At 49.6% G+C, this 26,225-nt stretch overlaps 1 protein-coding gene across 1 annotated transcript; it reads left to right on the top strand.

The window, feature by feature from the left end:
• On the top strand, nucleotides 1-23,598 carry LOC122371525. The gene is made up of 6 exons (XM_043347901.1): nucleotides 1-157; nucleotides 5,868-5,918; nucleotides 9,334-9,569; nucleotides 10,007-10,027; nucleotides 11,220-11,402; nucleotides 23,572-23,598. Exons 1-6 carry the CDS (start codon nucleotides 1-3, stop codon nucleotides 23,596-23,598), a joined length of 675 nt encoding a protein of 224 aa, XP_043203836.1.
• Nucleotides 23,599-26,225: the final 2,627 nt, after the last annotated feature.

Raw genomic sequence — 26,225 nt, 5'->3', positions numbered from 1 at the left:
ATGCTGACGGACAGCAAGAAGTACGGTCTGAGTGTGAACCTGATGGCCACGCGGGTGATGCCGTCGCTGCTGCCGCTGACGATGAACGCTGCGCTGCACCTGGACCAGTTCACCAGCCTGCTGAGGTCCTGCAGGAGATGCTGGACACCATCGACCGGTGAGCCGACACTAGACGGTGGTTTTCTAGGCTGGTTATCGTTAACCCGTACCTACAATCTACATGGCTGGGGGGGGGGCTCCCTCCCGTTTTTCTGCAATATCTTATAAATTACTTGACGCATCAACACGAACCTTGCAATACCTTCAGCAGCATCAATTTGATACCTTGTATTTTGTATTGTATTTAACATCTGGGGGGCATCCACAGGTAGTTGTGGCTATTACGCTCCCGCGTCATATGAGAAGGGAACAAAAAGACATCACACTCAACATATCACACAAAACTCACCAAAACGCATGGCTATGCATGAATATATGCAACCCATATGCGTAAGCCTAAATCAGTGTTGAAAGCGACGTAGCCACAGCCTGCTATCTCGTCTACATAGTCGCTCGCTCGCGCATCTCCTCATTTCGGCGAAACATAAGCGGCAATGTCAGCTGGCTCGCCCGTTCGGATAACCTTGTGCAGTAGCACCAGCGTATCGTACGACGATAGGTCACCAGCCGAGAGCCACCCCAGCGCGTCCCTTACATCAGCCACGTGGTCATACTTGTGATGGCCAGACACAACCCTTGCGGCAAAATTAATGACCTTATCAAGTCGTACGAGGTTCCCTTTCGAGCAGTTCCCGTAAACGGGCAGGCAGTACCGCACATGTTAGAGAACAAGGGCAGTCACAAGCGTCACAATCGTATCCTCGGGTATGTAGTGGCGCACCTGGCTCAATCCTATCAGCGCTCCGAAACATTTACCAACAATGGCAGCAACATGGTCATCCCAGGTGAGGTAAGAATCGAAGGTCACGCCCAGATTCTTGACCTTTTGACACGGTTTCAAGACGGCATCTCTAAATCTTACATTTATGTCAGGCAGGTGACGCATGCTCTGCCGGCTGCCAAACGCAATCAATTCAGTCTTGGTGGCATTTACTTTCAACCCATTGGCCGCAAACCAGTCACTGAGGGCTGCCAGGGCTCCATTCTAGTCTCTGTGTCGCTCATCGCTGTCCTACGGCCACTGACGAGCACCTGCGTATTGTCAGCGTACTGAACGATACGCCCATCAAGGGCATGCAGGCTCATGTCGTTCGCAAAGCAAGTGAACAACAAAGGCTCGAGGGACGAGCCTTGAAACACACCTGACACCAACATGGTTTGGCAGTGACTTGGAGAGTACGCGGTGACCCCTACCATCACTGATACATACACTCTGTGTGTGGCCCTCAAGATATGAGCGGAACCATCCAGCGTCAATCCCAAGTAGTTGGAGCTTGTCAAGTAATTTAGAATGGTTGATGATATCAAAGCATTTACTTAGGTCAATGAGACACAGGAGAGAAATTTCGCTGTTGTCCATAGCTGAGAGTATACTATCGGAGACGTTAACCCTATTCCTGGCGGGGGGGGGGCCTCAGGAGCCCCCCCTGAGGTTTTTTGGTTATTTCTCCCAAACGCGTTGAGCTAGGAAGCTCAAATTTTCTGACTTTTCCTATAAGGCCTCTACGCAACATGTCTCAAAATTTTGAGTTGATCTGACCTCAGGTCAGGTCACCAGAGGCGGTTTGGTGACCCTACCTCAGAAAAGTTTGCAATCACGCCAGAGCTAGAGTTTTTGACCGATCAATTTCTTCTCTTCAGGCTTTAGTTAGGGTACCAGTATGTGCAATTTGTATATCTCGGAATTTTGATATCGGTGACCTAAGGTCAGGTCAGTTTCGCGACCTCCCCATTATAAGTCAATGGGGGAAAAATCAACTCCCTGTTTTTACCACTAAAACGGGTCGGAATGGCCCCATATACCATACATGACTTCATATACGATCAACCTTCACTACCTTGAGGTCTGTTTTGCTGTTGGGCAGCTGTGAGGTCATGTGACGTCATCAAAGGTCACCAAAGGTTTTTGGCCAATAACTCCGTACAGGAACAAGATACAGACGCGTGGATGGTCTCATTGTGTTCAGCTCGTCAAGACGCATCGAATGATATACATGATGACCTCGAGGTCACGTGACCTGAGGTCAACCTTTGACCTTGACCTTTCGAGGTCAACATATATATCATTCGATGCGGATTGACGAGAGGATCACGATGATGCCCTTAGTTTGTTCCTATCGTGACTAATTCGAAAGTTATTCGAGAAAAACTCTCTCCATATCTAGCGCCGCCATTTTGACTTTTTCGACCCCTGTGACGTCATCTTTGACCTGACCTGAAAATGACCTTTGTAAAAATTGTAGACCGAAGCAGTCGAATGGTTGGGCCGAAATCCATGTTGACTGTCCGAGAGAAGAAAGTTGCTAGAGAGGTAATAATGGAGCTGACGCTGGACGATCCGCTCAGTGATCTTGGCGATGACGGGCACAAGCGATATCGGCCTATTGTGTTCAAATTTCCCCTTCTAACTACCATAGGTCGTCCGGAAATGACGTCAGAGTGACATCATGTTGGCCGATTTTGATGCAAAACATTGAACTACGGCAATCGCTCTCAAAAGCTCAGTTTTGAAGCTAGATCCGATTTCTTTACATAAGGGATTTAGGATACACGTGCCTACTAGACTGCTATCTCGGATTTTCAAAATTTTTGAAAATATCTGAAAATATACATAGGTATAAAATTTAAAAAAACAGCATTTTTATTTTTCTTTTCATAAACTTTTCGACTTCGAAAAAGCGGAATATATGTGCTAGTCCACCCACTGATTAACTACTGTGGAAAGTTGTAGCCCAATATCCAAAAAAATGGCTGAGCTGTACGCATTATAGTCAAAATTTCACAAATTTTGAGTTTTCGAATCCATTTTTCAGGACGTTTTTACATCATGCAGTAATTACGGAGCGAGCGAAGCGAGCGTAGTCTTTCCTTAGATTAACGGAAATTTCTGAGTATGAGCGGCCGGCCGTGGTCACGCTTTTGCGAGGCTTACCTATATCTCAGCAACCACTTGACCGATTTACATGCGGTAATTTTTTGTAGGATAGCTTCATTCCTTCTACCAAGTATTGGACTATTCCCGATACACGTGGGTGACCCCTTATGCACGTGCCACGTGCAAAACGAAGAGGTGTCAGTTTTGTAATTGTTGCAATATCTCGGTAACTACTTGGCCGATTGCGTTGAAAGTTGGCATGTAGGTAGGCACCCACTAGGCACTGCATATCCATGTGCCAGAGTTGGGGTGCTGCTGCACGTGCGCACGTGCAGGGGTCGTTTCCAGATCTCGAGAACGGCTCGACCGATTGCGCTCAAATTCGGTACACGGTTAGGAAGCAGTTAGTAGGGTGCCGTGCACAAGTCAGTTGGGACCCATTTTGCACGTGCGCACGTGCAGGGTGCCGCTTCCAGCTCTCGAGAACGGCTGGGCCGATTGTGCTCAAATTTGGCACATCGCTAGAGACCGGTTAGTAGGGTGCCGTGCACAAGTCAGTTGGAGGTACCCCCTCGAAATTTCGCACGTGCAAGGCCCACCCTCTCGCTCGCTCCGTTAGTCGCGCCAAAAGGCGTTATACTGGTATAAATACCTAGCGCCATCGTGTTCATGAGCCCAAATTGCATCTGGTAGAACCTTTTTGTTGAAAATATCATTTTCAAAATTTCGCCTTTTTTACCTGAAAGTGACTTGACCTAAGCTAGTTGCACATGAAAAAATAACTTCGAATGATTCAGACGATACTTTTTTCAAAACCCATGAGTGAAATGGACTATAAAACATGCGTCACGTGACCGATACATGATAGGTACTTATAAAATTCCGTGACCTAGGATGACCTGGCCTTGACCTGAAAAAAATCGAAGTAAAAGTTCGGTACCCTCTGGGTATCTAAGGCATATATCAAGGGGTGCGTAAGCCAAAAATGAGCCTGATCAGACTTGTAAACCGGCGGCCAGAGCCTAAACTGTGAACAAGCCAAAATGCCGATAATTTTTACTTTAACCTGACATGTGACGTCATGGGTGACCTCGAGGTCAATGCAAATAGGTTTTCGCTCGACAGCCTACTATATGTTGAATGTGAGAAGAGAATATAACCCGAAAGACGTTTGGTTTGTGCTCATGCTGTCTCAAGCTTTATTTCAATTGCATGCTCTTTGAATTTGACAGTTTTGTCGTCTATGGATACTGTTTTGTTACTTGCAGCAGCATTGGTATGCAAGAACGAGAGTCTTACTGCAAGGGGTGTCTGGCGTTTCCTTTTTTAGATGTGTGCAACCAAATATGTTATAAATTATATTCTGCATTATGAGTGTACGGTTGCACGGACAAACATCCTTGTATATGGGCTCATAAAATATTGTGCTTATTTATCTTTCAGCCCGTGTTCTTTCAACACACCACAGACTTGCCGCGAGACTTTTCTCTTTTAACGTCGGTTAGGTCGTTCGCTTACAGTTTCAGCTCGTTAAACTAAGTGCTTAGGGTTTGTAAACACTTAAAAGATTCAGTGATAAGGTAAAGAATGAGGGTATTCTTGGCATTCAAAGATCCCAATTAAAGCCACGTTAAGAAAAAAATATGTCATTTGCTCACTTAAGGCACAGATAAAATGATGACAGTGACATGCCAGAAATACATGCATCATGTTTTCTCACAGGAGTTTTACTTACCTACTTTATTTAACGGTTATTTTTTTGCTGCATTGGATATTTTTTTCTCTCTTCAGATGCCTAGGTACCTGGGAGAAGCAATGTCTGCAAGCTTAGAAATTATTAAAGGTTCTATCGACATTGTGTATGTCAAATGGGTTGTATCGAAGCTATAGGTAGCTGTGATATTTCTACAACCAAATACAACCTAATCAATGCCCATACGGCATACACAGTTTAATAATTCTGCCTAATAATCCTTTGCCTGTACCTAACCTATTGCACATACAAGTTTTGTGACAGCATCATTCGGTTTTACTAAATGTGGTACCTAGTGAACCACTTTTCCCTCTCTGAGTGCTACCCTCCGAAGAAGCCGTTTTTTCCAATCGCTGCTGTCGGCTGCACAGAGGACCAATTCCGCCGTGTTCGATCAGCGCAAATGGAGGACTAATCCAATTGTGCCGCGTGGGGAGGCTGTTACGCCACCTTTGTCGGGCACGTAGACGCCTCAGCCCAAGCCTCAGCCCAAGATAGATCAAGTCGTGAGCAATGGGACAATGTAACACAGGCTGTGGATATACCCTGGATACCCAACCGACCCATCTATCTCTGGGCGTTGTTGCTGGTCCAAATACGCACTTTCTGGTCCAAATACAGCACTTTCATGAGCCAGACGCTTTACATTTCGTAGAGCTTACAGACGAAGCACTTGTCTGCGTTTTTTAGCACAACACCCAACATCAAGTTCTCACTGTGGAATTGTTTCGTTGTGTTAGGTTTGCATTTATCCATTTCGTCACGGAATGGAATTCATCACAGAAAAGCAGGAAGGTGTGATTGGCAAAACTAACCACTAAACCCCCTCTCCTCTCTCTCTCTCTCGCTCTCTCTCTCTCTCCTCTCTCTCTCTCTTCTCTTTCTTTCTCTCTCTCTCTCTCCTCTCTCTCTCTTGCGACAGGAACCGCCAACAAGCTGAAGCTGGACGACCTGGCTGACGTCGCCGAGCGCCGCTGGCCGTCGGCCGTGTCTCTGCGCCACCATAACTCGTCCGACTACATGGCCGCGTCGCCGCCGGCCTTCCACATCCCCAACCTGCGCGTCGAGCACCGGCGCAAGACCACAGCGCCGAGGACTGCAGCCGCAAGAGCAGCGGCTCGGCCGGCTCTTGTGAGACCACGAACGGCGGCGGCGGCGGGTTTGGGAAAAGGGTGTTAGGTGGGGGAGAGTTCATATGTCCATCTGGGAAAAAGGTCCGGGCAAAAGGGCCTGGGAGGTTTCTGGGTAGTGGATGGTGGGATCGGCAGGTAGACGGGGCTTACGAGGGACGAAAGCGCTGGGTAACGAAAGAGAGTACAAAGTATGTGGCGTCAACGAATGCTTTTATGTATTGTCTCTTTTCGCCTTATGTTCGCTCACCGGTGTGCCATTCTGCCTCCTCGAAGCTCGATTTGCAGTCCTTACTTCTCCTGTTTCTCCACTGGAGAGGCAAGGAAGGGCAGGTACGCTGGAGAGTCCGGTGTCCTAACGACCGTGCCATCCCCTCGGTGTGGTGCCGGCCCTGAGTCTCCGCAGTGTGCTCCTCAGGCCCTGCCGTCCCCTCTGTTGTCTGTACCGTCCCTGAGTCTCCGCAGTGTGCTCCTCAGGCCCCACCGTCCCCTCTGTAGTCTGTACCGCCACCTGAGTCTCCGCAGTGTGTCCTCAGGCCTTGCCGTCCCCTCAGTAGTCTGTACCGTCCCTGAGTCTCCGCAGTGTGCTCCTCAGGCCCTGCCGTCCCCTCTGTGGTCTGTACCGTCCCTGAGTCTCCGCAGTGTGCTCCTCAGGCCCGCTGTCCCCTCTGTAGTCTGTACCGTCCCTGAGTCTCCGCAGTGTGTTCCTCAGGCCCTGCCGTCCCCTCTGTAGTCTGTACCGTCCCTGAGTCTCCGCAGTGTGCTCCTCAGGCCCCGCCGTCCCCTCTGTAGTCTGTACCGTCCCTGAGTCTCCGCAGTGTGCTCCTCAGGCCCTGCCGTCCCCTCTGTGGTCTGTACCGTCCCTGAGTCTCCGCAGTGTGCTCCTCAGGCCCCGCCGTCCCCTCTGTAGTCTGTACCGTCCCTGAGTCTCCGCAGTGTGCTCCTCAGGCCCGCCGTCCCCTCTGTAGTCTGTACCGTCCCTGAGTCTCCGCAGTGTGCTCCTCAGGCCCCGCCGTCCCCTCTGTAGTCTGTACCGTCCCTGAGTCTCCGCAGTGTGCTCCCCAGGCCCTGCCGTCCCCTCTGTAGTCTGTACCGTCCCTGAGTCTCCGCAGTGTGCTCCTCAGGCCCTGCCGTCCCCTCTGTAGTCTGTACCGTCCCTGAGTCTCCTCAGTGTCCTCAGGCCCTGCCGTCCCCTCTGTAGTCTGTACCGTCCCTGAGTCTCCGCAGTGTGCTCCTCAGGCCCTGCCGTCCCCTCTGTAGTCTGTACCGTCCCTGAGTCTCCGCAGTGTGCTCCTCAGGCCCTGCCGTCCCCTCTGTAGTCTGTACCGTCCCTGAGTCTCCGCAGTGTGCTCCTCAGGCCCTGCCGTCCCCTCTGTAGTCTGTACCGTCCCTGAGTCTCCGCAGTGTGCTCCCCAGGCCCTGCCGTCCCCTCTGTAGTCTGTACCGTCCCTGAGTCTCCGCAGTGTGCTCCTCAGGCCCTGCCGTCCCCTCTGTAGTCTGTACCGTCCCTGAGTCTCCGCAGTGTGCTCCTCGGGCCCCGCCGTCCCCTCTGTAGTCTGTACCGTCCCTGAGTCTCCGCAGTGTGCTCCCCAGGCCCTGCCGTCCCCTCTGTAGTCTGTACCGTCCCTGAGTCTCCGCAGTGTGCTCCTCAGGCCCTGCCGTCCCCTCTGTAGTCTGTACCGTCCCTGAGTCTCCACAGTGTGCTCCTCAGGCCCTGCCGTCCCCTCTAGCTGTAGTCTGTACCGTCCCTGAGTCTCCGCAGTGTGCTCCTCAGGCCCCGCTGTCCCCTCTGTAGTCTGTACCGTCCCTGAGTCTCCGCAGTGTGCTCCTCAGGCCCCGCCGTCCCCTCTGTAGTCTGTACCGTCCCTGAGTCTCCGCAGTGTGCTCCCCAGGCCCTGCCGTCCCCTCTGTAGTCTGTACCGTCCCTGAGTCTCCGCAGTGTGCTCCCCAGGCCCTGCCGTCCCCTCTGTAGTCTGTACCGTCCCTGAGTCTCCGCAGTGTGCTCCCCAGGCCCTGCCGTCCCCTCTGTAGTCTGTACCGTCCCTGAGTCTCCGCAGTGTGCTCCTCAGGCCCTGCCGTCCCCTCTGTAGTCTGTACCGTCCCTTAGTCTCCGCAGTGTGCTCCCCAGGCCCTGCCGTCCCCTCTGTAGTCTGTACCGTCCCTGAGTCTCCGCAGTGTGCTCCTCGGGCCCTGCCGTCCCCTCTGTAGTCTGTACCGTCCCTGAGCCTATCTCCGCAGTGTGCTCTGGGCCCCGCCGTCCCCTCTGTAGTCTGTACCGTCCCTGAGTCTCCGCAGTGTGCTCCTCAGGCCCTGCCGTCCCCTCTGTAGTCTGTACCGTCCCTGAGTCTCCGCAGTGTGCTCCTCAGGCCCGCCGTCCCCTCTGTAGTCTGTACCGCCACCTGAGTCTCCGCAGTGTGCTCCTCAGGCCCTGCCGTCCCCTCTGTAGTCTGTACCGTCCCTGAGTCTCCGCAGTGTGCTCCTCGGGCCCTGCCGTCCCCTCTGTAGTCTGTACCGTCCCTGAGTCTCCGCAGTGTGCTCCTCAGGCCCTGCTGTCCCCTCTGTAGTCTGTACCGTCCCTGAGTCTCCGCAGTGTGCTCCTCAGGCCCTGCCGTCCCCTCTGTAGTCTGTGCCATCCCTGAGTCTCCGCAGTGTGCTCCTCAGGCCCTGCCGTCCCCTCTGTGGTCTGTACCGTCCCTGAGTCTCCGCAGTGTGCTCCTCAGGCCCGCCGTCCCCTCTGTAGTCTGTACCGCCACCTGAGTCTCCGCAGTGTGCTCCTCAGGCCCTGCCGTCCCCTCTGTAGTCTGTACCGTCCCTGAGTCTCCGCAGTGTGCTCCTCGGGCCCTGCCGTCCCCTCTGTAGTCTGTACCGTCCCTGAGTCTCCGCAGTGTGCTCCTCAGGCCCTGCTGTCCCCTCTGTAGTCTGTACCGTCCCTGAGTCTCCGCAGTGTGCTCCTCAGGCCCTGCCGTCCCCTCTGTAGTCTGTGCCATCCCTGAGTCTCCGCAGTGTGCTCCTCAGGCCCTGCCGTCCCCTCTGTGGTCTGTACCGTCCCTGAGTCTCCGCAGTGTGCTCCTCAGGCCCTGCCGTCCCCTCTGTAGTCTGTACCGTCCCTGAGTCTCCGCAGTGTGCTCCTCAGGCCCTGCCGTCCCCTCTGTAGTCTGTGCCATCCCTGAGTCTCCGCAGTGTGCTCCTCAGGCCCTGCCGTCCCCTCTGTGGTCTGTACCGTCCCTGAGTCTCCGCAGTGTGCTCCTCGGGCCCTGCCGTCCCCTCTGTAGTCTGTACCGTCCCTGAGTCTCCGCAGTGTGCTCCTCAGGCCCTGCCGTCCCCTCTGTAGTCTGTGCCATCCCTGAGTCTCCGCAGTGTGCTCCTCAGGCCCTGTCGTCCCCTCTGTGGTCTGTACCGTCCCTGAGTCTCCGCAGTGTGCTCCTCAGGCCCGTCGTCACCGGACAGTAACCGGCTGCGCGTGCACTCGGCGCTGATCGGCCGCCGACTCTCCGACAACGAGCTGCTCAACCCGCCAAAGATCCGCGTGGCGTCGCACTCGTGCGGTTCGTCGACGGGCGACCTGCGCGCGGGGCTGCTGCCCATCCGGCGCCACTCGTCCACCTGCTCCAACGAGCGGCGCAACTCCATGTTCAACCTCTCCCCGGCCACGGTAAGAAGGAGGAGGGGGCCGGCACGAGGAGGGAGGTGGAGGGGAGTGGGCGTGAGTGACTGGGGAAAGGTTAGTGGGTGAGTGGGAGGCGCAAGAGTTGATAGCATGACGGGAAGGGTATCAGGATAATTCTGTACAGTCTGTTAGTTTGTGTTTCCAGTCAATGTGTTTGTAAAGAGTGTCAAATCTAAATGTCAGTTTATGTTTTATTGTTAGCATTGTGCTTCCTCCCAAAAACACGTCTCGCACACCTAGCTTTTTGGAATAACTATACAAAATTTATCCAGTGTAGAAACGGATACTTGTATCAAGCATTGATAAGTTATCTTTATGACTATTGATAACCTACCACGAACAACTATCTTATCCTGCCTGTAAATATTGTGTGTCGCCGTGTCCGATGGTCCTGTCATCGCTGGTGCTGTTCTGCCTTTTAGCTGAGTCACCGATACGGTCTGGTGAGTTGGTCTTTCACCCCCGGCCGTCGGCAGAAAACGCATGTCTTTAGAACACGGTAGTCGGTAGAAGTCGCCGCACCAACCTGGTGTAACACCTCATCCTTGTGTATGCAATGCACACTGCACACTGTACGTCCCGCTAACACGTACCTACATTTGTGCATGCCCGTAGTTACACCGTTGACAATTGAGTGTTACATCTTATCTTCTCTAGACTACGTCGCTGTTCAACAAGGGACTCAGCGCTTACCGTTTTGCGATAGTTTTTGTTTCCTGACATTGCGTATGCGGTTTATTTATCATGTTTACTGTCAATACTACAAGTGCTACAAGTTTGCTGCCTCAGCAAGAACAAACAATTGTAAAAATATCCAAAGTTCTCTTTTGACGTAGCCAGATACAAACACAGCTAAGTAATTGTGTGATGTAATGCAAGCATTGCAAAACATTGTCTGGGCAGCTTTTGGACTTAGAAATATGCTCATTGTGTTTCGTTTTGCGCCTTTTTTATAACAAAGTTAGACGAAAACTCACCTATGACACATCTAGGACATTGCATATGTGTTTGAACTGACGTAAGCAGATTTATGACGTTTGTGTGTAGGTCCCACATTTAGTATGTAAATACATGAGAGTACATTTTTGGAGCATCTGGTTAACACACTTTGTTTTTATAATGTTGTATTAGTGGACTAATTGGCTGGTCGTTGAGCATTAAATATGTCCAGCAGATATTGTTTTCTGATCTCATTAGCTCCATACAGGTCTTGTTTTACATTTGAGAAATACGGATTACGGAGCATTACACGTTCTAAGGACGCTCCAGAAGACCCTGAAGTTAGAAGTTTCAGGCGAAATAATGTTTTCCTTCATAGGGGCTTCCAATAAAAGCATGATGGAAACAAAATTTGTTACTTCAGCATTCTCAGTAAGGAATAGGTACAAATGTCAATTTTATCTTTTGGGCAATTGCATGCATACATTTAGCGCAGTAACACAAATGATAGAAAAACATGTAATTAGTTTACCGTGGGTAACCGTGCAACACGTGTTCCAGACATATTTGGGGTTGACCCCGTCCTGGCCCGCCCTACCCCGCCGAGACCCCGTCCTGGCCCGCCCTAATCCCGCCGAGACCCCTCTGTGACCCTGCCCTGACCCCGCCCTGACCCGCCGCTGACCTGCTCGCCAGAGCGGCTCGGTGCCCAACACCAGCCTGCTGACACCGTCTCCGGGCTCGATGGGCCGGCGTAAATCGGCGGCCGGCGCGGCGCTGGGCGCCGTCGGCCTCAGCAGCTCCCTGAAGCACCGGCGCAGCTCCTATGTGGCCCCCGGCTCCAGCAGCGGCATCCTGCAGCAGCTCAGCACCGGCGTGGTGAGTCTGCAGCCAGACGGCTGTCTGTCTGTCTGTCTGTCTGTCTGTCTGTCTGTCTGTCTGTCTGTCTGTCTGTCTGTCTGTCTGGTCTGGTCTGGTCTGGTCTGGTCTGTTGTCTGTCTGTCTGGTTGGTCGGTCGGTTGTCCGGTCGGTCGGTCTGTCGAGCTGGTTGTCCGACCGACCGGTTGAACTTCCCGTCTGTCTGCCCGTATGTTTGCCCATTTGTCCGTCGGTCGAATATCGGATAAATTCGGGCTCAACCGAAATCAAGAAAAATTAACTCGTCAAGAAGTATACAAATCAATTGAAAGGACTTCTAACAATGTCTAGTCAAAATATAAGGAGATGTAAATTTGTTTTGGTTCAGACGCGTGCAGTTTATTTCATTTTTTATCGAAATAGGAGGAAATCCATGCATGGTTTGGCATCCCTTCGGAAGACCTATGAATTGGAGGCCATTATGTGGTTCAAGGAATGCCGGTTCCAAGTCATTCACAGTTCATACGGTCCGCGTTTCATGAGTCGCACATACCTCATCACTCGTCATTGCACAAAATACATCAAGCATCCATGTGCTGGACAATGAATATATGGCATAGGTCTAAGAAAAAAAGCGATTATTTCGAATGCCCAGATATTTTTTCCCAGCTATGCAAGATATATAAGAGAGGAATAATTGGACACTCTTGTTCCGAGAGATCTGGAGAACAGGCCGGCCCTGGAGCATCCGGCGTAGAATCGTGATATTGTTCCCCGGCCCATTGTTAGCTCGCCTTAAATAGAACGATAGCAATGCCCGCCGAGCTCCCGGAGAAGAGTTTCTTCCACAAGGCGGCTTGTGAAGATTTCTGTTTGTGAAATCGGCCATTTAGAAATAGAATGAACGGAAAATATCAGTGAACTGATAATCAGAAGCCAGTAGTTTTAAAACTTGACGATTGATTAGGCCGGTGCTTTGATGGGCGCTCCGCCGGCGCTGAATGAAAATTGTGGAAATCAGTTCGTATATGCCAAAATCTCAGTCAGATTGGTTCACCTATAGTGAAAACTCCTTTCTCTTGCTTCGTTCCGAATGCGGCAAGTAAAACATGTTATATTACAAAATATTTTGTCGAACAGTCATATTGGTAATGTAAATATAGTTATATGATATGCATGAAACACATGAAACATCCACGAACTTACAGCTACCGCCTTTTATCGCTTTGGTGATAAACACATTTTTACGGGGTACTGACTACTGAGCCGTCCTATAGTTGGCTTTGACTGGTCTCACCCCCACCCTAATAAGATACTGACCGCCGTGATTTCCCGCTCTGAGTGGCACTCAAGTCCCAGCACTTCCCATTTCCAGTTCATCAGAAGTTTCCCCATTAGTTTGTGCGGTCTCGGCAGCGGCCTGGCGGTGCCGCTCCAGCCCAACTGTCCCGATAACGAAGCCTGGCTCCCATCAATAAAACGTCGTGCCCATAAGGCCGGTACAACGCCGGCGTTCAACTGTATTCCGACCCTTACTGGTGTCTGGCATTGACTGTGAGGGTACGCGTGGCTGCGACACTTGTATAATGCCGGTGAATGGAGTTAGTCAATAGATCAGAAGAGCATGGCTGCTATGCGATGCCATTCAGAATACCACGCTCAAAAAGAAGATGGTCTAAAAGATTGACAAGATGTCGTTAGGACGCCTTCCTTCGTTTCGCTTTTGTTCACCATATGTGGCACGAAAAATATTGCTGAATGGTGGTATGGATACGAAAGAAAGCAGAAAGTGTGAAGTGGTGAGATAACGATTGCCTGGTTATAAACAACCTTATTTTCAAGCCACCGAAACACTAACGAAGAAGACAGTTTTCAGCAGATGTACTCACCTACTGCTGCGAAAGCAGAAGGTTTCTCAAATACGTGACAAACTGGTCCGGACCGGGTCGGGTGATTTACTCATGATTTCAAGATGTTCCTTTGATTTAGACTGACCTTACAAACACGTTTCACACTCTTTTTCAACAAAACAGGTAACAAATGCCTAACCAAATTATTGACAATTTGATCACGATTCAGGCTGATAGGTATGACAAAGATTACGAATTGATGTCATCTGAATAATACCTAATGAATACCCATAGGTGATGCATTGATAATTCGCGTCTGTGCGCCATGTTATAACGCTTCATTCACATCTAGGTAAATAGGTATCTGGGTATGATAAAATCACCTGTGGCATTAGGTTACGGGAATCAGCAATGCTATTTCAGTCACGTAATTTTAAATTTATATTTTTTCGCAAGGGTAATTCGCGCAAGACAAAGCGGACAACTACTACACCAAGACTCTTGCGATGGTATCTCGTTATATATTTCTGTTTCCAGTAGATCTGAATAAATATCTAAACGGTTTCTACTTGCTTAGCAACGAATCAGATATAGTACACACCTGAGTTGACCGGTTCATATTGCCTTGGAAATGTGCGCCTATTACCAGTCTAACCTTAGCAGTGTCATATGTCCTTGCCAAATTAATCTATTTTGGGTTGTAGGCAGAGCGGCAATTCTCCTCTACTGGTTGCGGACTCACGTTTCGCCACCAGCTATTTTCTGAGCACCTGCCGACCGTCACAAAGTTGAGCTCGGCCGATCGGCGGCGACCTCATCAGCACCGGCGACAACTTCTCGCCGCACGACGGCGTAATCTTCTGCTCAACTAAAACCGTTTAGCGGCGCTCTCCACCGTCGCTAACTAGCAACTTTTCTGCGGTGACGTCACAGGACAGTATAGACTCGCGGCCGTTCAGAGGGTGCTCAGGTGGCCGCCGGCGGCCGGTAACGGTTCATGGCGTCACGTGCGGCCGGCGGCGCCCATCAGACGCGGGATCGCCGGTACAGCGGCCACCTCGGCCGTCCCTGAGGACCTCTGTGGGCCGCGGAGTCCCCAGGTGGGCCGGGGAGAGGCTGCGATGGGCCCGGCACGGCTCCGCTGTCCGCCGCGTACTTACACAGCGCCCCGACACTGTCATTAGCTCCGGGTAACTGGTGGCGCGTGCTGATGAGCCACCTGCGCCCCTGGACAGGAGACAGGGCGCTCCCCGGGCGCAGGAGGGACACCGTGATGATTTTTCAGCTCATCCAATCACAAACGTAACATCAGTGGCGGATCCAGGGACGGCAAATAGTGCAATTACCCCTCTCAAACGGCATAGTTTTAGCATTACACCTATTAGCATTACACACGTACTGATTACGGTACGGTGCATGGAAACAACCACTAAATTGTTATGGTTTGCCCCTCCCAAAACTCGGAGCTGGATCCGCCAGTACGTAGCATAGCATGTCCATCAGTAGCATACAAAATGTGCACGGTTTTGTACGGCTCTGCAGTGTAGGTAACGGGCCATAGCCCATAATATTGGCTTTGTTCTTTTGTAATGAAAAATTAGCTCAGTTCTTGATAAGCACCTACGGCTCATGCCGGCGCAGTACTACCTAAGGCTCATATCATACGACATAGATACAGTTCATCTGTGCCTTATGAACTCGTCTTATTGAGTCTTCATGCTCGTCCTAACCAGCTGCGATCGTCCGAGCGGCCTTTCCGGACGGGTGTCCAAAATCTATGTAACTCTAACGGGCTAATGCTACCGATTTGTCCGTGTCCGAGAGCCGTACGCTGGGATGAAATCTCTGCTGACCCGTGAAGTGATACAAATCGGCCGGCGCGCAATATTGGCCCACTGTGCGGCGCGCGCGCGTGGCGAAGGGCCCTCTGGGCGGCGAGCGCGCCGTGTATGATGTGCTGTTCACAAATCCCGCCGCTCTCTGCGCCGCAATAACGCATCCTATTTGCATTCAATTTCACAGGATCAATAGGCTGCTGCACGGCAGCTGGAGTCTCTCTCTCTCTCTCTCCTCTTCTCTCTTCTCTCTATCTCTCTCTCTCTCTCTCTCTCTCTCTCTCTCTCTCTCTCTCTCTCCTCTCTCTCTCCTCTCCTCTCTCTCCTCTCTCTCTCTCTTCTCCTCTCTCTCTCTATCTCTCTGTCTCTGTCTCTCTCTCTCTGTCTCTGTCTGTTCTCTGTCTCTGTCTGTCTGTCTGTCTGTCGTCTGTCTGTTGTCTGTCTGTCTGTCTGTCTGTTGTCTGTCTGTCTCTCTCTTCTCTCTCTTCTCTCTCTCTCTCTCTCTCTCTCTCTCTCTCTCTCTCTCTCTCTCTCCCTCTCTCTCTCCCTCTCTCTCTCTCTCTCTCTCTCTCTCTCTCTCTCTCTCTCTCTCTCTCTCTCTCTCTCTCTCTCTCTCTCTCTCTCTCTCTCCGTCTATTATTTTCATCGAGGGGCCAACCCGATTTAATCCTATTTTGATAGGGGGGGGGGGCATTCCACGATAGATAGTACCAGGCCCGTCACCCTCATCTCTCAGATTTTAATGAAAATCGGTCCTAGGGGTAAGCATAGGCCCCAAAGACCTGGCAAAACATCAGACTTCTCAGATCAAAACTTTTTGAGTTATATTGCATTACATTTTTTTAACTTCGGTATGTAACGGTGAGTTTGATGGCCTATAACTCAAGAACGGGTTAAGCAACCAACAAAAAGTAAACAACAATAAGCTTGCGATGAATCAAAAATTAATATTACTATTTAAAAATTCCAAAGAAAAAATTTCATTGTTGAGCAAAAACCTTAATCTTTTTTCATTTGCCTCTAATGACTTTTGGGACCAAAATTTTTCACATTTTTATTTTTTCAAAATAATCTTCATGTCATTGCAAATCGACATGCAAAAAATTAGAAAGGTGTTCTTTCTATAAGTTCCTCATTTTCCCGCAAGCAAAATGGGTTTTGGAGGGGTTGATACGACCCCAGCACGCCGTTTCGCTTCTAATAGAGCTAGAGCCTCGCGGAAAAAAACGGGCGTGTGTGCCGTTACAAGTCGCAGCGATTGGTACCCCGATTTTAAGGTCTCAGGTTAACCGGTAGCGTCTGAGGTCAGGTCACGTGACTGAAGTTACGGGCTCGGTTTTTAGTAAATAACTTCGCAAAAAATGGCCGCAGAGCCGCGATTTTGGCATCATTGTGTTCGCCTAGCTCAGGTGCATCGAATGGTATACTTCTTGCTAGGGTGAGGTCAACTTAAGTAGGTGACCTCGGGTCAAGGTCAGGTCAGAGCCCCTCAGGTCACGAAGCTGGGCAAAGGGTATCATATGGCATATCATTCGATTCGGAAGGTCTTCCCGAGTCCATTGGTGGCTTTCCCGACTCTCTAGCTCTATTTGATCGGGAGTTATTGACGAAAAACTCGTACGACCCTAGTGACTTCATAAATGACGTCACGCAAGGTTAACAATGCAAAAGTAAAGCATTGGACTTTGCAAGGAGTGCATGGAATCACGATACCATGTACGTGGGATAGTTTTAGATCATTCTCGGCGCCAAAATAACAGTTTTTATATTTCCCCATTGATTTATAACAGTGATGTCACGTGACCGACCTGATCTCATGTAACCTTGAAAAATTCCCAGATATACAAGTTGTGAGACCTCTGGAGGACACCATGTATGCGTCCTGTAACTTTCATCTCGGACAGCTATGGTCATTGGCGTCCAAAACAATGTCAGAACCAAACAGCCTTTTTCACCCTCGCGCTTATAGGAAAGAGGGTTGAATGAACCCTCTTTTCACTTTTTTCAGATGACTCAGACTTGAATTGAAATTTCAGTAACCCGTGATGTCACTAGGCAGCTTTACCACGCCATTTGTAAGCTCCCCTCCCGAAATCACTATTCGAAACCGTTATCGTGACGTAAAATAAATACATTTATAGAAAGAACACCTTCCTAATTTTTCGCATGCTTCTTAACAATGAGCCAAATATTTTCTTAAAGAAATAAAAATTCAAAAAAATTTGGTCCCAAAGTCCAAAAAATACAAATGAAAGAAAACTCGATATGTCATATATCAAAAATAGCGTATTTTTCGAAATTTCAAAAATACATATTAATCGCTGTTTCATTGCAAGTTCAATGTTATATAACATTTAGCATTTGAATAATCTGTCTCAGAGTTACAGCCCGCCAAACTTAGCGCTGCAAAGCAAGATCCAAAAAATGTTATACACCATAACTCAAAAAATACTTATCTGATAAGCCTGAAATTGTTACAGGTGGATTCAGAGCCCCTGATTACCCCTGAGACCAATTCTCGTCAAATTCCGAGAGATGAGGGTGTCAAATTGGAAAAAAGTGGTACGATCTATCGTGGAATGCCCCAGCTGTTGCTTGTCATTGTCAAGATAAAAATAGATTTCCACATTTGCTCAGTTGCATAAAATCAACGGCAGCTTATTCCGTCCTATTTCCCGTCTTGCCCTTACCACAGCATTGCTGAATGCAGCTCGAAGCACTTATGCCCAAACGTTTTCACGCCGCGTTCCTCCGAAACTGAACAGTGGACAGTCGCTAGGTCGCAAGCACCCAATCCTCTCTCCAATTAGAGTCGGGCTGAGTGTATCCGACAGTCGGCATTGCGCCCTCTCGAACACGATCGCCCGTCCAATCGTTCCCGGCGGTGCGTGAAGTGGTCCCGTTTCGGCACTGATAGTGTCGTGTATGTGAAGCCGAGACATTGCTCTCCAGATCAGTGACGTGGTGAGGCTCTAGTCGCCCTCCCATCCTGTTGTTGGGTGGATAATGGTGCAGTTTTGTTGCTTGATCGGACTAAATGGCGGATGATACAGGTGCAGGCTCTATTGGGCTAATATTTCTGAATCACCATTATCTGTGGGACGATACCCACCACTGGGGAAGCAAAATGATCCTAAAACATTGCAGTTAACCACCTTTTTCGTGACTTATGTAAAAAAGAGGTGAGATGAGGGACCAAACTCAGGTGTATTGATTTAAAAATGGGTTGCTTACGAATGGATCTTGAGTGTGGCTTTTCCTACCCTTGAGGTAATTGAAGGGCTCTGTGGAAGCGAATTTGACTGTGGAGCTGTTTAAAGGTAGTGTGCCAGCTTTCCTGGACCGTATGGAGTTAATGGCCCAGATAAGGAGAACCGGATTTGTAGAACTTATCCATACCTTCAAAACTCATGGAAACGTCTTAAATTCTTCAAATTTTGAGTACCCCAGTGCGAAATTCGCCCCGACGGGTTGTCGGTCGTACCCCAACCACATTTCACACCACTATGAACAATACCGGGTGGCCCAGAAAAAACGTTCCCAATTTTAAATCAATATTTCTCAGAAAGTGATAAAGATACAACATTGAAACTTCCAATAGTCAATCCGACATATATTTTCAGTAAATGGTATGATTTCTATGTTATTCGGTCAAATACTTTTTAAACGGTTCTTGTTTCTAGCATGCCATGTAAAAATCACTTTTTTGCTCTGATGTTTACCAAAAATGTGAGTGAACGGGCCACTTCCATCTCGGCACCACGGCCTATTCAGCCATGACTGCTACTGGCAACTAGTCTCATTGGTGGTTCAGGCCTCAGGGTGACACATTCCCTCTAGCTTTTTTCCTTATTCGGTCGATTTACTATTTGATCTTCTTGAAGGGAGGGCAATCAGCAGTAACCCATGCACCGTGCCACTCCTCCTCGAAACAGGACTTGTGTTGAAACGAATGGCATCCATTAACACAACTTTGGCTTAGTATTTGAATATTTGGCACATAAGTGTGACAAAAATATATAAAATAGCAACACACGTGCTGGTATCATTCAAGCCGTTCTATTTTTTTCTAACATGGTACGTCCAAGCCAATCATTACTTCCGTTCAACAACGGCAAAAAAGCAAAAACGTCTTACTTGATTCAACATAAGATTGCTGGCTTGAAAATGATGGTACAGTGTTATAATTTGGCATACCAATGCGCAAAGAAGTGACGCAAATTTGATGAAAATTTTGGCTCGTTATTTGCACTCGAATTTGAGATATGGGCCTCCAAAGTTCGGAACGTTTTTTTTTTTTTGGCCACCCGGTAAATGCACACACTGAAATCGCTATTACCGATAGGCTCATCCAATCAAGTTTCGATAAACCCGTTCATCATCATCTTCTGCGGTTTCGAACACGCCTGTTAGGTGGTGCGGTAGACCGCACCCAAAGCCAGGGCTCCGGTAACGTGAGGTAGCCGAGTCGGGGCAGCGTGCGCTGACCCAAGCCGGGGCCGCGCGTCCTCCCGGTGTCATGTGATAGCCCGGGGCTGCCCGCAGGGATGCGGTAGACCGCGCCCAAAGCCGCGGCCCCGGCTTGGGTCAGGGCACGCTGCCCCGACTCGACTACCTCACGTTACCGGGGCCCTGGCTTTGGGCGCGGCTTCTGCTCATACTTTGCGGTGCGGTGGTGGTGCGTCGAGCTGCGCGCTCTGACTTCGGCCAAGAAAAATGCGTCAGCTGATCATTGTCATTTCTGCCACTTGCGTGTGGTGAAATGGGGTCATAACTTAAGAGACGGCTTTTTCATATCAATTATTTTACATAAAATCATATTTCAAACCAGAAATAATGTTCGACAGCCAAATAAAAGAAACAATACCAATACAGGCTTACAGTTTAAGGTTCGACATTGTGTTGTCTACGATTAGACAGCTGATAACTCATTCCCGTACGTCGTAACTCTATAATGACCTTTGCTTATTGTCACATGTGCGCCGCATTCGCGATTGTTGCCGACGCCTGTTTGCAGGTCAGCCCACTACAGTTGTTATACATATCGAAAAACCGATAAACTTTTAGGCAAAAAAGGCACTATTCCAGGCCCATTTTTGATTTTTTTTGCGATATTAGATAAAAACAGAAGCTTCTTATCCTAGGAAAAATAAAATGGGAAATCATTGGAAGGTGGCACACTACCTTTAAAGCATTCAGTAACTTTTTGGGTCTCATCGACACCTCAAGGTCGCCTTAAATTCTCCGCAACTCTTCCGTCGTTCATCACCAGAGCGGGATTGACCTCATTTGCGATTCAGCTGGCGTCAAAAGTCTGAGCTGCAGCCGTCGATAAGGTATTCAGGGCCGATGCTGGACTTGGCTCGAGTTTTAGCGAACGGGATCTTAATGACAGTTTGATGTGGTGCGGCCCCTCCCTTAGGGCTGAAAAGATTGAGTAGGTCTACAGGGTTTCTTAAGTTTGCCAGCATCTAAAAGTTTGATGTTGAAAGAGTTTTGAATATGCATGACGTAAATGAGCTCCATAAACGATATAAAAATATTGTTTCGGATTCATAGGACATATTGGGCATTGGCTATTGTTTACTGGGTGCTTCAGCAACAAAATGTTTGTGTTCACGTTTTGTAGTGATGCTCGTTTTTTAAAAGCAGGAAATGGTGATGGCTATCGAATAAATCATGCAAAAACTTTTCCGCAAAAGTTACGCTTATGCCATCAAGCAGTTACACTACTATAGAGTCATAAAAAATGGATAGCATTGTAACTAATTCGGCAGCCACAAGTTAATCGTGACTAGGTAATCCGTCACAATTCTCTGCTTGCGGGATTGGTAGCTTAGCGCGGACGTTCTGGACCTCCGACTCACCTCCGGTCTAGTTTGTATCGCCTCCGGCGGCGCTGCGGTGGCGGCGGTGGCGGCGGTGGCGACTGTGTCATTACAATTCGGTCGGGTCATCTATTGTGGTGACCCCGCGGGGCGACACGCAGTGTTCAATCCGTCAGCCGCCCCTGTCAGCCGCCCGGTCCTCTTATCGTCCGCGCCGCGCTCTTCGCCGCTGCGCCGCGACTGTCCTCCGCGCCGCGTTCGTCTCGCTGACAATCCCGGCACGTCTCTTGGCCGGCGGCAGATGAGAAGCTGTCCGCCTGTCGCAGGGGCGGGCCAGTTCCTGATTTGATTTGCTTCGTGGCTAATAAAAAAGCGGCCAGCTTTGCCGCCGGGTTGAACTATTAAACGGAGTCCTTTATTAAGTGATTAAAGGAGAGATTTAGACAGTTCCTCGGACTCGAAATGCCCGGTTCCATCTGCGTAATAGTGGTGTTCTTTAGAGGGTAAGCAGCGTGAACCGTTAGTAGCTCACGAAGCGGACCTGGGACCAGCTCCCTTCTTTATGGGAGGCGGCTGCGATTACAGGGCCGCAGGAGCCGCCAGTGTTCATTTTGGGGCTGATAGCGAGGCCGATGGTCAGGCCACTCAGGCCGACTAAATGCGTCTGATGGGATTGGTCGTTACGGTCAGTGATGTCGCCCAGGTGGGGTCAAAGGTCATCAAATGTGCTGTGAATACTGGCTTTGGCCACCGTGCGCATACAATGGTGCTGATTTCTGAGAAGAGAAAGCATAAAGTGAAGAATCATGAAGTGCATGATTCCGTGCATTTGCAAGTCTGCATGTTCGCATTCATTTGGGGTTAGTTTTTTATATGGCATTGACTATGGCTGTGACTATATTTTATCTGAGGCAGATGCAGCCCATGTAGCGTTTTAATCCGCTCTGCTCCCTGGTGACCCAGATGAAAGGCTACCGCGCTTCAATTCATCCAGGCGTGAATAGACTTTGATATTGGCACGCGCCCCCTCGGGGAAAAAACGGATCACGATTTCCACCACGGCTGAATATGGGCGATCGTGTCAGAATTCGACAGCGTATTCAAGCCGTCACGACTCCATTAAGATTGGGCTTTGATTAGAGCCCATTACCAATGCATGGTGCAAAAGGCGTGACTTTCAATTAAGCTGTCCTGTTGGTTCATAAAAACAGTCCCGGAGGATGGCATATGGAACAGAGGATAAGGCTGTCAGAATATTTTGACAAGGCTATGCGCTTCTGAGGTTGACCTCACCAAGTCTGTGACCCTCGAATTATGGCACACATGATTACCTTAATTTGATAGGTATTTGATAATAGGTACCAGTCACCCAGAAAATCTGAAGATGGTATCAAGTCATTTGTATTCGTCGGGCGTCCGCAGATGAAAAGATACGCATATAGAGCGGTTGTGTTTCCGAAGAAAGCTTATCAGAAGCAAGATCCATATACATTTCATAGAAGTTCGACCTTGCACGGTCCAGTTTTTAAGGAATCGTGCTTTCCGAAGGATTAAAACTAAATGGGCCATTATCTTCATGTTAGCATTAACACCACCAGCCTGTTCCAGCGTCCTCTTGTCGTATACCAGGGAAAACAAAGGCAGTCTGATAGTTTAGCTGCTCTCCGTCCGGAAGTAAGCTGCTACGTCTGTCGACTGTCTCCCCAGTTCCCAGCACACGTGTGTGCCACAGGACTCTGACGGGGTCATTGAGGCCACTAAATGGTCATCTGTCACCCCTGGGCACCATCTAACCTCGGTCCGCCGCTCGTCCTCAGCATGTGGAAGCCGAGAGCAGCATATGGAAGCAATCCGCGCGGCAGTCGCACGGAGGCTGGAGCACATGATGACAATCGAGCCCCAAATGGTGGCCCTCGGAGCAGATGGAAATAATCCTGCTCTGCTCACATCCCACCCTCCTCCAGCGGCGTATGTGGCGTCTGCTCCGTCGGTTCCGTCTTTCCCACCCACTTTATCCAGTTCAGATCTTCTCTTGCCGCCGGGAATCGCTGTTGCATCTCTTTCAGTCAACAAGTCTTGTTATCGCACAGCAGTGTGATGCATAAACAAGCAGCTCTCAGAGTCAGAGTTCAGTTTAAATCTGTGTAAATACATCACAATCTCAATCATGTTTGTTGATCTATTTCAGTCCACGTCTGTCAGGTCGTCACGACCGATCTCATGCTCAAAAGCAATGCATGCGCGAACTTCTAGACGCCAATAATTAGTTGGTTCACGAGTTTGCATGCTTTCAAGCACATTTTACTTGGTGATGGAATTGTGATTTGCGAAACATTGAAGTGTGTTTTTACAGCCAGCCTTCCCGTTTGGGTCCATCTCATTTCGTCCTGCCCCTGTCCCCTTCCGCGCACTCCTGTCCCTCCCCGTTTCGCCTGTATCCGGGACACCGTCCCGCCGCCGGTCCCGTTCTGTCCCTCCGGCGGCCAGTCCAGACGGCGATGCGTCTTGCCTCTCGGCGGGGGGCCGGCAGGCGCCCACAGAGCGTTGTCCGTCCTCCGACCGGGGCCGACCCGAAGCGCTGACCTGGCCCGACATGTGACCGGACCGGCTATTTCGGGAGTTGTGCCGATCACGAGCCTGGGCGGAGCAGCCGGTGCGTCCCTTCCGTCGCCGGCAGCCGGCCAAGGCGGGCGTCATCGGCTGAGACGTGTGAACAGGTCGTACCCCCGCGAGGAACGCGGACGTGACAGCAGCCGAGGTCACGTGTTGGCCCATGTGGCCGGTAGGAGTCGCCGCCGAACTGGCTAAATTTGCCGGTGGGCGCCGATTTTTACGTTTATTTATTTACGGTGTGAAGGACACTTCTACGCAGGAGAGGCTGTGGGTCTTGACGAGCCGACCCAAATAACAGGAAGCCGAAGGACTGTGAGAGCTTTTAGTGCTGTCGTCTTCACATTTTGAGCAAATATTTCGTTAGTTGATTAATTAGTAATAAACATGAAATATTTTTGATAAAAAAGAATAAGTAAACACTGTTTAGATGCAGCGGTGATTAGGATAATTCGTCATACTCAAAATAATGACATTCTTATACCTACGTCAATCACTTTTATATTTACTATCCACACCAAACGGTAGATACCCATAATGACACTCTAGGGTAGGGTCCTCTCCCGACAGCGGCGATTACGAAAGGCCCAACGGTGCGCCGAACAGTTGGCGAAACCCATTACCTCGGCAGCCAGGGACACACCTCACCGGCGTCAGAAACCACCAAAAGGGCTTGTTGGGGGACGGCTAACACTCTTGTCGGAAAGCCCCCACATTAATCTCGCCGTGGGCCTTGGAGGACGAGATGGATCACCGTAGTAACAGGGGCGGTGGCCGGCTCGTTTCGGAAATGTCCTGGTCAGACTGTACCAATGACGTCATTTGTCTTGGAAGGTTGTAAAAAAGTGTTAAGGTAAATATGTAAGGGTTGAGGAATATCAAGTGCGGTAGGATAATGTAAAGGCGAAAGAGAGCGGACCACAACAGTGTGCGCCTTCTTCAAAAGCAACGTCGAGGTTCGATAGAAGCCTCATCGCTTCTAAAGCGTGGTAAGTGCGTCAGGGTCAATCAATAATTTTTATAATACAGTGGTTCACTCGACCTCACCAATCAAGGGTACAAAGGCGTGGCACAAATTACCCGCACCCATATATTTCCCAATCTGAAAGGGCTTCTGCCTTTGGCCGGGGGCATGGTGTCTAAGCATTACCTCAGCGAACGGACCTGTCCCTGCCTTACAACTGAATCGATCAGTCCGTACTATCATAATCGTGGGAGAGCTGATCGGAACCGGCCTACCCGGCGCCCGCCGCACACTGTCCCATTCGGCCGGCGGAAGTGCAAATAATAGTCCCATCTCGAGCGATGAGCTAATAGGTCAGAGGCCGGGCGTCATTTTTCATACGGCGCTAACCGGCCTGGCGAGGGGTGAGTTATTGTTATTTGATGCGTCGTGCTGGAGGGTGTGGTGGCGCGCCGCGGGAGTTTTGGCGCGAACGGGAGTCTGCTCAGTCTGGGGCACTGGGACACTGTGTGTGGGACTGGGACAACACACTGGCGGTGGGAGCTGTGGGCGTGGGAAAATGTCAACAGAGCCCATCCGAGGCAAATCACAGTGAGGTTGTAGAAATGATAATTTATTTTATAGAGATATCATATTCAAGGAATGCTATGTAAGTGACCGAGAAAGATTATAACTTTCCTTCTAAACCATCCCAATAAAAGATTTAAATGTGATTTTTAATGAAATGCATATCAAATTACCTTTTATCGTGTCACTCTGCACGCACATACAGGTCAAAGCCATGTGGATAAATTATGTAACAGAATGGGATATATCTTACCATTTCAAATAATTAGAAAAGCTGCATTTGCACAACTCCGAGGAAAGAAGACAAAGACTTCTGGTTATTGATCAATCCCGAAAAAAACATGTACGGCGCACGCTGGGATAAAACAATGGCGCGACAAAAAACGCCGACAGGAGGCTAATAAAAGGGGATCGATGTCGCCATTGTGTGCAGTTTTTGTCGCTCTCTGTTTCACCTGTGGTTTACAAGTGAAATGGTTAAAAGGATAGGAACAGTTTGCCACAATGTGTGTTCGTATACGGTTTGTTTGCAAATTTTCCCCAGAAAAAAAAACTTCACCAGTGAGAAGTGCTCACTCAATATGGCCGAAGGTGGGTTCTGTAATATTCAGAGGCGGATCCAGCTCAGAGTTTTTTGGGGGGCAAACCATAACAATTTATCGATTCTTTCCATGCATCGTCCATAGGCGTAATGTTAAAATTATGCCGTTTGGGGGGCAAATGCCCATTTTGCCCCCCCCCCCTGGATCCGCCACTAGTAATATTCTATTTCAAACCATGTTTCATGATCATTGCGCTATGCTTCGACTGCTAGAACATGCACACATCTAATGAGAAATCTTCTAGATTCAGCCGTTGTTAAACACCCCTAAAAATCACTATGTTTCGGTATAGGAATTTTCTTCAATAGGCCATCACTTCTCACAATGTCGTCTGTCAATGGGGAGACTCTGTTCTGGGTTAGCGACACAAACACGCCCTCTGGCCTCGTCTCACAGATAGCTTCCTATCTGGCAGCAAACACCCAGCGGCTCGCGGACCGCTTCAGGCGACCGAGCCGCCGCGGTCACACGATAAACATGTTTTCTTTCCCGAACTGCGCTCCCACAGAGTCGGCGACCAAATGGGAAACAGAAGAGAGTCGCCCGTGTTGACCGAACACCGCAGGAGGGACAGTGACCCACCTGGTG

This window comes from Amphibalanus amphitrite, unplaced genomic scaffold (assembly GCF_019059575.1).
Source record: "Amphibalanus amphitrite isolate SeventyFive unplaced genomic scaffold, NRLGWU_Aamphi_draft 001252F_arrow, whole genome shotgun sequence".
NCBI lineage: Eukaryota > Metazoa > Arthropoda > Thecostraca > Balanomorpha > Balanidae > Amphibalanus > Amphibalanus amphitrite.
The sequence above is the reverse complement of the archived record's forward strand: the minus strand, read 5'-3'. Positions and strand labels throughout refer to the sequence as shown.